A 16,056-nucleotide genomic window follows, 5' to 3' on the forward strand; every position below is an offset into this window, starting at 1 on the left:
TCCTACCCGTCTCCATCTCTGTGCTGATCTCTTCGCCGCAGGCTCCTCTCGTGGAGTAAGGCAGGTCACTCAGAATGCTGACACCAGCTGCCATGGCAGAGGCTGAAATATGTGAATAAACATTGAGTGTCAAAGGACGGTGAAACAAAAATAGGAAAGATAAACAGCTCAACACTCGGAAGCTTAGGTAACAAGGTGCACACACATGAGATCTGAGGAGCCTGAGCAGCGTTGCCTGGCAAGATAACCCACGGGGAGAGGAAAACGAGTCACCGTGTCAGCAGCTCATGTGTCAGTGTGACCGTTACACCTCTGGGAGCAGGTGGGCCGGGCCTGGGGGCCACAGAACCACCACACTGTCTCCAGCAGCAGCCAGACACAACATGAGCATCATCACACTCACACTGTTAGGTCAAATACTCCCGTTTCAATGGGCCACACGCATCGATAAGCAAATGAAAACGTCCATCAGCTAGGGTGCAGCTTGCTGACTTGCATCTGATTTAGGTAGCCTGGTTAGAGTTGTTTCTCAGAGAGTCATTGAACTACAGGGACCTACTTTCTCTCACATTACACACAGCTCTAATGGGCCTCATCAACGGTGATGCAGAAGTGAAACTCTGCACCTTTACAGCTCCTCACTGTGCTCCATTAACAATTAAGCAGGGTCGCTGGAGTTCAATGGCTTACTTTTTGATGGGCAAATGATTCCATGACCACTGCTTTTTCCTTCCTTTTAGATAAAGTCAATAAAGTTGGCTTGATTTAAGAGTAAGGATTGTTTACAGTGAGTTTACTATAAAGGGAATAGCATACAAACAACTGAATGGAATTTGACATTGTTTCACTTTCAACTACACCTCTTTGTGTTGTCTAGAGCCAAGGTTCTTAGACTTTGTCATGTCGTTCCCCCCCCCCCCAAAAAAAATATCAGGGGACCCAGCACCTGTTTTTGGAACCACAGGCCACTGTGCACTTTCACACGACAAACTAGTTTCACCTGGACTTAAAACAAGAATCAAGGAAAACTGTAACCCTGTAAAAATACAGTATACAATCGTCCAGAAAGTCTTACTGCAATACATTCTAGAATACATTAAAAACTATAGTAAGTAAACTAAACACGTTGCTTCATTTTGAAATGTTGCACTGATACATATTTTGACAACGTTTTGTCAAATTTCACATTTCAAATCTAAAAATGTCATGATAGTTCATATGCACCTTGAAACCATGTTCAATACCATGCTTTCATCCAACACGTCACATTGTATCCTGATTCATTAAAGATCTGTAACCAGCTTTTGGGGACTGAGAGGCAGACACACCTGAGATCTAAGCAGAATATGAAGTCAAATGGTGATGGCAGAAGAAATAAAGTTCTACTTAGTGACTTGCACACATCCTCCGTTTTATTTGTTTACATTAAACTGTGTGCACAATTAATAGGCAAGTCAGTATTTTGACCATATCATAATTGTTGTGTATATTTTCCAACTCCAAGCTGTATGAACTTGAATGCATATTGGATTTAAGCATATCAGCTGATGTGTATTAGTGTAATGAGGGAGGGCAACTGCCGCTGCGCCTCGGCTTGTTGACAAAAAAGACGCTAGAAGCTACATTTGGAAGTATTTGAGCTATACCTCTGACAGTGAGGGCAAGCCTACGGACACCACGAGGCCTGTCTGTGAGAAATGTTTTAGATCCCTGCAAACCAAGGGAGCCAACACATCAGACTTGGCTAAGCACCTCGCCGACCGGCATCCAGAGCTGTTTAAAGAACTTAAAGACAGACAGGTTAGCGAATGTGATAGATAACATAGTTACATCATGCTCAAGCCATGCCCTCAAATCTAAGTCAAACAAGTGTAATTTATTTTGTGACAAACGAACGTTTTCGTAGTTTGACGAGGCAATTAATGGCAATGATAACTGTCTAATATGGCTATCTTTTTAGCTAACTTACCAATGTGGCTAACATCTGCAATGTACATTTTGTCAATAATTATTTATATTACTGTACTATTACATGTTAATAAAATATAAATGTAACTATCAAAGAAATCACAAACTCAAGTATAAAGAAGAGACCATGTTGTAAGAAAACACTTAACAGATAAACTACAATTGTATTGATCATGAAAATAATAAAAGAAAAGTATCGAAAAAGAAACGGAATCGCAATTCTTGACTTGGTATCGGTATCAAAACCAAAATGTTGGTATCGTGACAACACTAGGGTGTGGCCTATGGAGATCAACACCCTATATCAAGGTGTGCAGAATTATTATATCAGGCAAAATGGGCCAATAAAGAGATTTAACTGACTCTGTAAAGTCAAACATTGTAACATTTCTTTCAGAGGGATGCATTCTCTTGAAATTGCTAAGATATTGGGGCGTGATCACAGAACCATCAAACGTTTTGTTGCATATAGTCAACAGGGTGGCAAGAAACGTGATGAGAAAAAAAGACGCAAATTAACTGCCAAAGATCTGAGAAGAATCAAACATGAAGCCACCAGGAAGCCATTATCCTCCAGCGATGAGGGTGACTCTTGACGAACCAGATGGATGGGCCCGTGGCTGGATCAGTAACGGGCACAGAGCTCCACTTCAACTCAGACACCAAAAAGGTGGAGGTGGGGTTCTGGTATGGGCCGTTATTATTAAAGATGAGCTAGTTGGACCTTTTTGGGTTGAAGATGGACTCAAAATCAACTCCCAAACCTACTGCCAGTTTTTAGAAGACACATCAGTCCAGGGGTCAGCAACAGGCGGACCGCGGTCCGGATCCGGACCCAGAGACCGACCTATACGGACCCGGACCTATAATCAATACATTAATAGGGGATTTCAATGTTGACGGGGCGATTCTATTTTAACCGCTGCCGACAGGGGGCGAAAGAGACGAGTGAGCGATACAGGGAGAGAAACACAGAAGAAGAGACGAGTGAGCGATACAGGGAGAGAAACACAGAAGAAGAGACGAGATAGAGATACAGGGAGAGAAACACAGAAGAAGAGACGAGAGAGATACAGGGAGAGAAACACAGAAGAAGAGACGAGAGTGAGATACAGGGAGAGAAACAGAGAAGAAGAGACGAGAGAGAGATACAGGGAGAGAAACACAGAAGAAGAGACAAGAGAGATACAGGGAGAGAAACACAGAAGAAGAGACGAGAGTGAGATACAGGGAGAGAAACAGAGAAGAAGAGACGAGAGAGAGATACAGGGAGAGAAACACAGAAGAAGAGATGAGTGAGTGATACAGGGAGAGAAACACAGAAGAAGAGACGAGAGATACAGGGAGAGAAACACAGAAGAAGAGATGAGTGAGTGATACAGGGAGAGAAACACAGAAGAAGAGACGAGAGAGAGATACAGGGAGAGAAACACAGAAGAAGAGACGAGAGTGCGATACAGGGAGAGAAACACAGAAGAAGAGATGAGTGAGAGATACAGGGAGAGAAACACAGAAGAGATGAGTGAGAGATACAGGGAGAGAAACACAGAAGAAGAGACGAGTGAGAGATACAGGGAGAGAAACACAGAAGAAGAGATGAGTGAGAGATACAGGGAGAGAAACACAGAAGAAGAGACGAGTGAGAGATACAGGGAGAGAAACACAGAAGAAGAGACGAGAGAGAGATACAGGGAGAGAAACACAGAAGAAGAGACGAGAGAGAGATACAGGGAGAGAAACACAGAAGAAGAGACGAGATAGAGATACAGGGAGAGAAACACAGAAGAAGAGACGAGAGAGAGATACAGGGAGAGAAACACAGAAGAAGAGACGAGAGAGATACAGGGAGAGAAACACAGAAGAAGAGACGAGTGAGAGATACAGGGAGAGAAACACAGAAGAAGAGACGAGATAGAGATACAGGGAGAGAAACACAGAAGAAGAGATGAGTGAGCGGCAGAGAGAAGCGGAGAGAGGAAAGTGAGTGAAGAGAATAATTAGCGATACAGGGAGAGAAGCGGAGAGGAGAGTGAACAGGCGAGTTAGCGGCAGACAGGGAGAGACACATAATGACACATGGCGCTCTCCAAGAAGAGGAAAGTGGACGGTGAGAACAGAGCTTTGAACCCTGAGTGGACTCGTTCATGTTCATCCTGCCCACTGGGAGCACAGAACCAGTGTGTCTCATTTGTTCAGAGACCGTGGCGCTCATTCAAAGTGACAAAACACCACTATGAGACAACACACAACATTCCCTCTCAAGTCAGAACTGAGGTCACAGAAAATAAGCAGTCTCAGAGCCCAATATGATCATTCCACCAGGATCAAAATTAAACTAAATATGGTTCCAGCGCAGGCTAACCGCGGCTAACCAATGAGCACCTGCATGTGTATGAGAATGGCCCTGACACCATTTCAGCCCAGATTTAAACTCCTGGCAGGACAAGCTCCAGCTCAATTCTCGCACTGAATACAAAAAGTGAGCGAGGGACTGCAATATAAGAGGGAAAGAAAGAGACACTTTAAAACTGTTCAATTGTTATGATGTGTAAAGACTGATATTGTTCTATAATCATCTGAAACTGTTAAGTCATGATGTGAAACGGTTAACAAAGAAAAAGGGAAACTCAAGCTGCTGCTGCTGCAGCTTATTTTATTTATCTAAAATTAAGCACTTTTAAGATGCACACATTTTCAAAAGCTATTTTATTTATTTTCTCTATTTCATTTTTAAAAGCAGTCCGAGAGGAACATTACACATATCCACAGTATATCTGTGTAGTTCAATGTTAATTGACAAAATATATATAAATATTGTTCTTTATGAATTGTACTTTCTTTATTTGGCAGTCAGTTGTTGATTACATGCAGACGTTGATAAAGCTACAGGAGTGGAGTGCACCAGCTGGGCGTAAAAAGGTAGGTCTTAACTCTAACGTCGGGCTTAGCTACGTCTGACTTAGTGATTCGAATTTACACCGAGTGCACCAAGCCTGACTAGTCTCGGGCGTAGCTGCGCCTGGTCTTAAGATGCGCGTCCACGTGAATACACGCAAAACAGTAATTGTTGCCAAGCAACACACGTCTACATAATTTAACACTCGAACTCCTCCATTCAGAGCAAACTAAGACTTGGATAACGAAGTCATGGATAACGGAAAACAAAAGAAGAGAAAAATGACGCCCACACCCCGAAAAAGAAAGAGGGATTTTACAGAGCTACAGCGTGAACTGGTGGAGAAAGAGATCGTTCGTGTGGAGGTGGAGACCGCACAACTGAGAGCGGAACATGACAACATTGAGCTGGAGAAGGAGAAATTAAGACTCCAAATTATAATTCTTAAGAATCAGCAAAGAATCACTGAAGAAGACAATTTGTCATTCACCATTCTCTAATCATATTTGTTGTATCTCAATTTCATGTTAATAGTTCTCCAAATGTTGTTATCTAATGTTCTTGTGTGTGTTTTTTGAATAAAATAGGCTATAAAACGGCCTAATGAAAATATGTGGTCACAATGGGAGCAGCGTTCATATTACAAATATACAGGGCTATGTTGATTATTATGTGATTGCGGTTAATTCGTCACGGATGCCAGGAGGATTTTGCTGCTTCTTCTTGTGTTGGTAAGTGAATATAATTCCTAAGGCGGCGCTGGAGAGCCAAGGAAACGTGTCTAATAGCCCGACATGCAGTTGTGCGATGAACATTAATCATGTCTCACATAGTATTAAAGTAAAATCTGAGCGCAATCAGCACCTGCAAGGTTGGGGAGAGCGCAGCGTTTCTGTCTGATCCGTTCTGTTGTTGAGGGGAGATCTCCTCGATTCAATCAAAAAGGGCTTGTCTGCTGAAACGAAACCTCTCTATCAGCTCACTGAATAGATGTCCAGTGGGTTTGTTCCATCACGGACGACTCTTTCTCTTCTTAATGCCCTTTCGTTGTTACAACATGTAAACAAGACGCACTGCCATAGTTATTTTCCTTCTTGCCTATTTTACGTTACTATGGATACTAGTCTCTCTTTCCGATTTACGCCTGCTCCATACTAGGCGTAAAAGTTACACCCGGGCGCAACGCATGGGCTTAAGTCTAAGTGGTGCACCAGTCATAACTTTATTTCGGTCTTAACCTTCGGTTCTACGTCGGACGTAGAGTTACGCCCAGCTTACGCCCAGCTGGTGTACTCCACTCCAGGATACTTCAATATATATCACACTAATTCATAAAGCAAGTTAGACATTTTGAACCTCCGGACCTTTGCATGGGGAGATTTTCTCTAACTGGACCTCGTTGAATTTTAGTTGAATACCCCTGCACTATAGTGTCACCCACGTGAAAACACCTGTGTTAGGTCTTTAGTGTGTCCAGCTTTTGACCATATTATTTTTGATATTTAATAATAGAGCAAGCCCGAATAGGAAAAGGACATTGGTTCCTATTATTAAAGGGCCTGTATCTTTAAAAAAAATCAACCTGTTAATGTGTTAGTGTGAAGTTGATGTTTTACCATCCCCTACAGGGCACATAAGTTGATTGTTAGTGTTAACCACAGACAATGGTGAATTATGTCCTAAGTCCTAGGAGGCATAAAAGGTAAAGGTGTGGGCATGAGAAGACCCTCTGTAACCCATCATGTCTGTTTTGTTTCACCTTTGACTAAAATACCTCAATAACTTCATAATAAACCACATAAAGTGATGTTAACTGCATTTTTTTAACCTAAATGTGCACATTTGTTTTCCCTGGCATAGGCCAAACAGATCATGGCTCTGTAGATGTAATCATACATGACTTAAGTATTATCAATGACCAGACTGAATTATACCCAGATCAATGTGATAAGAACTTACTGGACACAATGTTAAGTCCTGTCAGAGACACAGTAAGTAGGCTATCCTTTCGGACTTGACTGTAACTTGTAACTTGTAACTTGTGACTTGACTGTAACTGTGTACAATGCCATGCAGTTTGCCTCAATGATTTAAAATGTTACTAGTCATTTAGCCTATATAATTAGCTAGCACAAACATAGGTCATGACAAGGATTCATTTTAGCTCCCTGTTGATTTCCTTTTCCCCATGACAAAGATGCTTTTTAGTAGCCTAACGTTAAGGTTTTATCTCATTCTCTGTATTATGTTATTCCTACATAGGTGGTTACTGCAGTGATCTACGGTCCCCCCAAGAAAACCCTGCTGTCCCCTCTGAACTGTCTCAATTCCAAACATATGCAATGTTAATCCCCTATGTTCCCCTACCAGTAGCCTGTACTCGAAGCAGGATTTGGGGTTAGCCAGGTATCTTCAGGGTTAACTCTGTTTTCTCAGTCCTGCAGGACCACTTCTTACTGGGCAAGATCTCCATGGTAACTCATGTTGAACACCAGGCAAGGAAACACTCTTTAAACTTCCAAATGCAAGGAAGAAGGCTGGCAATAAACCCTTAAATGTGTAAACTAAAATAATAATCACTTAGCAGGCTTGATTAAGGACTTCTTAAAAATAAATGTTGTAACTCAAGACATTGTCACCACTTTATCGATGTGTCATAGTTGAAAAATAATCCAATATATACTCTCTGTCTGGATGTATTACGATGAATGGTGAACAGGCCGGGGCAGCTCATTACTCTGATGCTCAGATGGAGGAAAGCCATCATTAGTGCTTTTCCAATTACACATTACATGTCTTTGAAAACAGAAAGAGGGGATATTTACAGAACCTGGACTGTATCGGTTGAAGTAAGATGATAGTGAATAACAGCACAATCAATATGTATTTTTAACAATAATATTGAAGCTATTTAAAAGCACAAATGTCCTTGTTTGGTAAAAGACCATATGTGCCTGCAGGTGTTGGAGTGTATGTGTTCACTCAGTGACAGAGAGCAGCATCATGTCCTGCTCTCACCGCAGCTCATGTGTCCATTAGCCTGGCAGCACAGCTCAGCGTTATCGTACAGTTAGTGTGAACGCGTATCCTGCCCTAGAAAAATAACGTTTAAGTTGAACCGTTGAACGTTGCGTAACGTAAGTGCTCGTAAACGTTGTGGTGCTGATGCTGCCAGCCGAACACTTAACGCTAACGCTAGCTAGTTAGCTTACTGGACTGTCTTCACTGGGCTAACGTAGTGGCTAATGAAGGGCGAACTTACCGAGTCCGGGTCTTTATTCACAATATCGGACAACGTCGATTCATCCCTCTGAGTCCATGCTTGTTCGATCGCTGGCACCAATCAAAGCGGGGTTTTACCTCTAGCCACATCGTTGGGTCCGCTAAGTGCAGCTAGCTTACAACCTCACTTAGCAACCTGACATGTTGCCACGGTCCAGTGGCGTCACGTGACTGCACAGAAGCAGTAGTAGTGAAGAATCGAGATGTTGATGAATGGAAAATAGGGTTAGGGTTTCTCGTCACAGTATAAACTCATTATAGCTCACAGTTTACAAAAGCTATGTTTGGCCTTTTTTTCAGACAGGCTGTTTTACAGATGTCCAACTTGTAATTTTATAGGATATTGACTTAGTTAACTTGACTATCCTCTCTTCATTACTGACTCACTGTAGCCTACTTAGTGTGATTAGATTGTTGCTTTTGCACATCAGTGCTATGCTACCCAATGTTATCTTTACAAGCAGCGTTATAATTGACTATTTTCAACTGACTCGTGTGGCAAATGTTTTCAAAATGAAATTGTTTATTACATAACTTATATGTATAATAATAATAATAATAGATTTATGTTGTTAGCGCTTTTACAGGTGATCAAAGACGCTTTACAGATATAGTGAAAAGAAAAGAACAACAAATACATATATATTTAAAGTTAAATAATACAAAAACAATCACACATTAAAAGCCAGATTGAAGAGGTGAGTTTTTTGAAGGTGGTGAGGTCAGTGCAGTCTGATGGGTTCGGGGAGTGAGTTTCAGAGGGAGGGGGCAGCGACGGAGAAGGCTCTGTCCCCCCAGGTCCGGTGATTGGTGCGGGTGGGGATGGGTAGGAGGTTGGCTTCTGATGAGCGGAGGCAGCGGGAAGGGGTGTGGTGGTGCAGCAGGTCTGTGAGGTAGGGGGAAGGGGTGTGGTGGTGCAGCAGGTCGGTGAGGTAGGGGGAAGGGGTGTGGTGGTGCAGCAGGTCTGTGAGGTAGAGGGAAGGGGTGTGGTGGTGCAGCAGGTCTGTGAGGCAGCGGGAAGGGGTGTGGTGGTGCAGCAGGTCTGTGAGGTAGGGGGAAGGGGTGTGGTGGTGCAGCAGGTCTGTGAGGTAGGGGGAAGGGGTGTGGTGGTGCAGCAGGTCGGTGAGGTAGGGGGAAGGGGTGTGGTGGTGCAGCAGGTCTGTGAGGTAGAGGGAAGGGGTGTGGTGGTGCAGCAGGTCTGTGAGGCAGCGGGAAGGGGTGTGGTGGTGCAGCAGGTCTGTGAGGTAGGGGGAAGGGGTGTGGTGGTGCAGCAGGTCTGTGAGGTAGAGGGAAGGGGTGTGGTGGTGCAGCAGGTCTGTGAGGTAGGGGGAAGGGGTGTGGTGGTGCAGCAGGTCTGTGAGGTAGGGGGAAGGGGTGTGGTGGTGCAGCAGGTCTGTGAGGTAGGGGGGGGCCTGATTGTTGAGGGCTTTGTGAGTAATCAGGAGGACTTTGAAGTCGATTATTTGATGGACGGGAGCCAGTGGAGGTTCTGGAGGACGGGAGTGATGTGGTCTCGGGAGCGGGTGTGGGTGAGGAGGCGGGCAGCAGAGCTCTGGATATGTTGGAGTTTATTGAGGAGGTTGGATGGTATGCCGTAGAGGATGCTATTGCAGTAGTCGAGTCGTGAAGTGATGAATGCATGAATCAGGGTTTCAGCAGCAGAGGAGGAGAGTGATGGGCGGAGACGGGCAATGTTTTTGAGGTGGAAAAAGGCATCCTGGTGATGTGATTGATTTGGTGGTTGAATTTGAGCTGACTGTCGAAGATGACTCCGAGGTTGCGGATGTGAGGGGGGGGATAGAGTGTGGCTGTCAATGGTGGAGTTGAACTTCTGGATGTCTTTGATACGGGATGGGGGGCCGATGATGATGATGTCTGATGTGTTCTGTTCAGTTGGAGATAGTTTGTTTGTATCCATGCTTTTATCTCTGAGAGACAGTTGGTGAGAGTGGAGTGTGTTGTGGGGGTTATGGTTTTTGTTGAGATATAAAGTTGGATGTCATCGGCGTAGCAGTGAAATTGAAGGTTGTGGCGACGAATTATTTTGCCAAGGGGGAGCATGTAGAGGATGAAGAGGAGGGGGCCAAGCACCGAACCCTGGGGGACGCCTTGGGACAGAGGAGCAGTGGAGGAGGTGCAGTTGTTGATGTTGATAAACTGATGTCTGTCGGTGAGGTAGGATTTCAGCAGGAGAGTGCAGTGTCGGTGATGATGAGTGATGATTGGAGGAGGGACAGCAGGATGGCGTGGTTGATGGTGTTGAGTGCTGCGGTGAGGTCGAGGAGGATGAGGATGTTCAGGTTGCCGGAGTCAGAGGAGAGGAGGAGGTCGTTTGTGATTTTCAGAAGAGCTGTTTCGGTGCTGTGTTTTGATCGGAAACCGGATTGAAATGGCTCAAAGAGGTCATTGGAGCTGAGGTGGGCTTTAAGTTGTGAGGCAACGACACGTTCAAGTCTTTATGACCGAAAGGGGAGATTTGAGATGGGCCGGAAGTTGGACATGATGTCAGGTGTGAGTCCAGGTCTTTTGAGAATGGGTGTGACAGCAGCCAGTTTGAGAGAGGGGGGAACTGATCCAGATCTGAGGGAGGAGTTAATGATGGTGGCGATGAGTTGGGAGATGGCAGGGAGGCTCTCTTTAACACATTTGGAGGGCATTGGGTCAAGTGTGCAGGTGGAGTTAATTCCAGTCATGAAGTGGGACAGTTGCATGGGGGTGACAGAGGAGAAGTGGGACAGAGGCTGTGAGGTGAAGGGGGGGAGCCAGGAGGGGAGGTGGGGGGTGCTGATGAGGGTATCATATTGCTGTAAATGTTGCTGATTTTGGTTTGGAAAAACGAGAGGAAGGAGTTGCACTGTTCCTTTGACAGCTCTTTGGTCTTGGCCATAGTGGAGTTTGGAGTGTGACTGTTTGAGGTTGTGGACAGGTGTGTTTTATACTGATAACGAGTTCAAACAGGTGCCATTAATACAGTTAACGAGTGGAGGACAGAGGAGGCTCTTAAAGAAGAAGTTACAGGTCTGTGAGAGCCAGACATCTTGTTTGTTTGTAGGTGACCAAATACTTATTTTTCCGAGGAATTTACCAATTAATTCATTAAAAATCCTACAATGTGATTTCCTGGATTCTTTCCCCCCATTCTGTCTCTCATATTTGAAGTGGGAGAACTTGCACAATTGGTGGCTGACTAAATACTTTTTTGCCCCACTGTAAATCACAAAATACATTTGTGAATCCTTCTGTGAGCATTTATTAATATTGAGACTGATCTGACTCCATACATATGTTAAGTTCACCTAGGAATGGTATCATTGACTTAAATGTTCAAATAACTGTTGCTCTTCTGTCTATATTGGTCATATGATGCCCCTTGACTGAAATGCTTACTTCAAAGGATTCTGCAGAGTTGCCGAGAAGCCTAAAGTAGGCGGAGTCTGCCACTAACAGTGACGTCGATTTTAACTCCCACCTGCTCCAGCCTGCTCCAAATAGAGAGGCGAAGTCACGCCCATCTACTTCCGGTCCATGGGACCCCGGAAGCGAAAAATGTACATTGAATTCAATGGAGAGAGAAAACGTATCTTTTGATCCCGTTTGAATTGTGCCACGAACTACACATATGATGTTTGTCAATCTTAAACAATAAGTTCCATGTCAAAAAAGTCACATTTTGTCGTAAAACTGTTGAAATATAAGACTATGAAAAATACGCGACAACAAAGACTACAAATCCCAAATCCCATTCTGGCTCGCGTAAGTGATGTCACAGGCGATAATGCTCCAAGTGGTTGCGACTCGTAATTAAAGCGAAGAAGAAGAAGAAGATCTCATAACTGATTTATTCCCTCCAATAAATAAGAGATTGCTAAAAATAAATTCACTTTTACAAGATGCCTGTGTGCTTTGTACCAGGTTGTAATCACATAAGTGATCATACCACTTGCTCGTTCTATCGCTTCCCGTCTGATGAAAGGACCAGGAGTCGCCGGATCAGACATATCAGGTAATGCACATGTTGTGCATGGAACACAGTCAAGTTAGCTACCTAGCTAGTAGCGACGAGTAGCGAGCACGTTAGTTAGCATTACATTACTTAGCCTTGTCACTTTTAGTAGCCTTACCATGAAGTTATTATTTTATTACATGAAGTAAACTAAAGCAAACAGATATTGTTCTAAACTGTATTAAAGTAAACAGGTATTATCTTGAACTGTATTGAAGTGAACATGTATTATTTGGGACTGTTTTAAAGTAATCCTATATATATAAACCTTCTTACATACACTTTCCCAGACACCCTGACACACACACACAATACACTCCCTGACCAAGATATCAACACACACACACATACACTTTCCCAGACACCCTGACACACACAATACACTCCCTGACCAAGATATCAACACTCACACACACACACATACACTTCATCTTACCAAACACACACACATGTCCTTTTCAAGGTTCTTTTGGGGGCCAATATAATCTCAAGTACTGATATATCTGTGTACAATGTTTGATACTAATATATCTGTGTACAATGTTTGATTGTTTGAGAAAGAATAGTTTGTGTGAAACCTTCCCTGGGAAATTAAGGGAGTAGAATCCAGTGGAAGATAAGCAGTGACTCTCCGCCCCAAAAATGTCCATATATACTGTTGTTTATTCATGCACGGGGCCCCCTGTTGCTGACCGGCTGGTCCCGATACCTGTATCGCACGGCAGTGAAGCGGGGAGCCCGGAGTGCTCTGTTACAGGGCACTCTGTATTTTCGTATTGTGTCTTTTTACCATTAAAATCAGATTATTGTTATAACTTTTATGCCTGTGTTTTGAACTCCTTCTCTTATTAATCTGACCAGGCTCATCTAACGGACGGCGCAGAGCAGAGCTGGGCTTTAAGCCACCACTACTGTGTCTGCTCCTACAAAACCAACATTTTAAACAGTAAGAGTAGTCATGATGGTAAGTATTTCGTGAAACATTTGAAGAGTAGCCTACTGCGCCATCCACCGGGTGCTAAGGAAGCAGTCAGGGAGTCGAAGGCAGAGCTTTGCATGACATTCTTCTGGACGTGTTTCATTGTGATGACAGTGAGGGTGAGTCAATCTGTTTGTTGGAAAGACAGTAGTGGAGTGATTACTGAGAGAAAATTATTAGAAGAGATAATTATTCAAAGTGTTGTTACTTTAAAGTGTTGTTACTGACCTTTTTCTCTTTTATTTCCTTTCACAATGCACCCCCCAGAGACACACATGTATTGAGTGTGATATTTTGCATAGGTCAAGTGAAATCATCTTTACACACTAGAAAACTGTAGGAGCGGCAACTTGTTTTGAAATTGAATTTGTAATATCCGATAATAAAGTTGATCTGTTTTCTTTATTCTTCTCTCTTCCCAGCTCCATCCATCACCGTGCTCTGTTCCTGAGGGTCCTGCTTGCTAATCAATGCTCATATGTTTTTACACAATTACAAATAAAGTCAATGTATTGTATGACATGAAGTTGTGCTTCATTCTGAGTCAATAATAAATTCATTCTGCCTTCAACTGCACAATGACTGTGGACTGCACCGACATCCATGGAGCTGCCCCCCAGTAAGATGAACCAAGCAAAGAGGGTCACCATCATGCCCAAGGACATCCAGCTGGCCCGCCGCATCCGCGGAGAGAGGGCTTAGACTGACCTGAGACCAGCACACCCAAACACAACGGCCCTTTTAAGAGCGACCTACAGTTTCAAAGAGTTGCAATCCTACGTTATTATAATGATTAAACTGGTTCATGTATCACTTAGTTTACTGAACCGTGATGAATGAAAGAAATTAGTGAGGTAGTGGTTTAAAGAAGTTACAAAGACATTAATATATGAGTGACAGATCAGTGTAAACACAAGCTTCTGTCAATTATGGATCATTCAAACTATATACAAATAATATGTAATAAAGTTCTAAAATAAGTATTCGGTATATTCCTTGATAGCTTTTGGAGAAGGTTGTTTTTAAGTTTACTAAAATCTATCGTTTCAACTGTTTCACTTTATAAAAAGGGAACAGGTGAGTAGAGCATCATTGAGTTTCTTATTCTGTCAGTAAATTATCCAAATGAAATGTTTATCATTATTTTAGTCAACCCTAAACAAATTGATTGTACCTTTTTAATAATGACCTTACATGGTCACCAAAGTTAAATTAACTTCAGAAAATCAAATCTGTTCTGAGAAAAAACTAATACATGTTTAAAGATAGGAACTTGCCATCCCACTGAAAAACAGTCCGTAGAGATTTAAAGGCGTAGTTGTAGTTCAGTCCAACGTTTCATTTGGATTCATTTCTCCAACAGTCAACTATTTTCATAAAGAATATATATATTTTTCAAAGTCAACTTTATTGTCAATCTTACTCAGTTTGTGTTTATAGACAGAGAGATCAAAAAGACTTTTAAATCAAATAAAATTATACAATTTACAGATATGTATACAAATATATATATATATATCCTATATACACCATCATGTATAATGATGGTGGACACTTCACCTCCAGCAGGGCAGATGGCTGCACAAGTCCATCGGGGGATGCTCCCAAAACACTGACTCACTCACAAAGAGACCAGACTCGAACACTGTCACCTGATAGGCCTGCACAAAAGCCTTCACCCCTTCGGCCTCGTTTACAACCCCCCAGTTGACAGCCATGACTCCGTCCAAGTTGTACCCCCCGAGCACCCTCTTCATGAGGGACGCGCATGGAGTGGATGAAAGTCCCGACCGCAGCACAGCACCAAACTTGCTGGCTGTCAACCTGCCCTGTCTGTGTAACTGCCACTGAGGATTTTTCCGCTGTCCTCCGGTGGCTGTCTGGATGGCAGCTTGCTGGTCTCTGCTCAGTTGCATTGAGGCAAGCATTGCCTCAAGCCCCCGACCCCCATGCCCCTTCACCAGCTCCGGCACGGTGACAATGGCCTGATGTTGAGGCCGCGGCTCTGGCTCAGGTGACAAAAGCCATGCCATGCCACACTGTGCGCCCCTCAGTGCAGACCTGAACCAGTCTACATCCTGAGTGGCGATGTCTCTGGCCAGTGGGTTGTATGTCTCCTCTCACTGTTGGTAAAGTTGAGACACCGGCTGGACTACTTTGGAAGTGCCAGGCTTCCTCCACTGGCACTCAACATCTGTGGAGCTGATCTGCCACATGGCACATATTGCCAATGCTGCAGCGTGGCTGCATTTGTACATCCCCCGTGCACAATCACAGACAGCGCTCTGCATCGCGCCATCGTCTCCCATGCAGATCTGTACAAATAAAGTAAGTACCATGTTGTTAGCATGCTATAATAGATTGAATGAGCAATAATACAAGGATGGTCCGGATCTGGGGGTGGGAGGGGTTATTTTTCCATAGTTTTGTCCTCTTGTCTGATTGTTGTTATTGTTTGTTTTTTCTGTATTTTTTGTAATTTGTGTTGTGCTGGTTGTGATTGTACATTGTATTTGTGTGTGTAGTTTATTAATGTAGTGTGTAGTTTATTAATTAATCAATGCTCTCTACATTAGGAAAACACATACCAGTGTACCAGAGGGAGTCACACACAGCAAATAAACTCAAATGACACAACGAGATGTAAAAGGAGATCACACATACAGTATAGTCGATATAAAACTGGCCGCTTCAATCTAAAGAGCAACTAAAACAAAACACGGGAGTGTACCTTGTTCTTGTGAACAGAACACTAATGTTATCCACAGCATACACAGAGACCACGAAGTTCTTAAGGAGAAAACTAGTTACTGAAACAAAACACGTTAGTGTACCTTGTTAGCTAATGTTAGCTAGCTGACATTAACGTTACACATTGCACTCATATTACTCACCGAAACCTAGTAAAGCCGGTCCCGCTGCTCTTAC

At 43.3% G+C, this 16,056-nt stretch overlaps 1 protein-coding gene across 2 annotated transcripts in view; it reads right to left on the reverse strand.

Annotated features, from left to right (window-relative positions):
- ptpdc1a (protein tyrosine phosphatase domain containing 1a) overlaps positions 1–8,308 on the reverse strand; it is a 42,680-nt gene extending 34,372 nt beyond the window's left edge. For both annotated transcript variants that reach the window (XM_034083722.2, XM_034083721.2), the window contains exons 1-2: positions 8,127–8,308; positions 7–102 (exon numbers count right to left, since the gene is read on the reverse strand). In XM_034083722.2, coding sequence (XP_033939613.1) covers positions 7–94 — 88 coding nt within the window. In that variant the 5' untranslated portion in view covers positions 95–102; positions 8,127–8,308. The remainder of the gene's footprint in view (positions 1–6; positions 103–8,126) is intronic.
- Between the last annotated feature and the right edge of the window lie 7,748 nt (positions 8,309–16,056).

The sequence above is a fragment of the Pseudochaenichthys georgianus genome, chromosome 5 (genome assembly GCF_902827115.2).
Source record: "Pseudochaenichthys georgianus chromosome 5, fPseGeo1.2, whole genome shotgun sequence".
NCBI classification, from domain to species: domain Eukaryota; kingdom Metazoa; phylum Chordata; class Actinopteri; order Perciformes; family Channichthyidae; genus Pseudochaenichthys; species Pseudochaenichthys georgianus.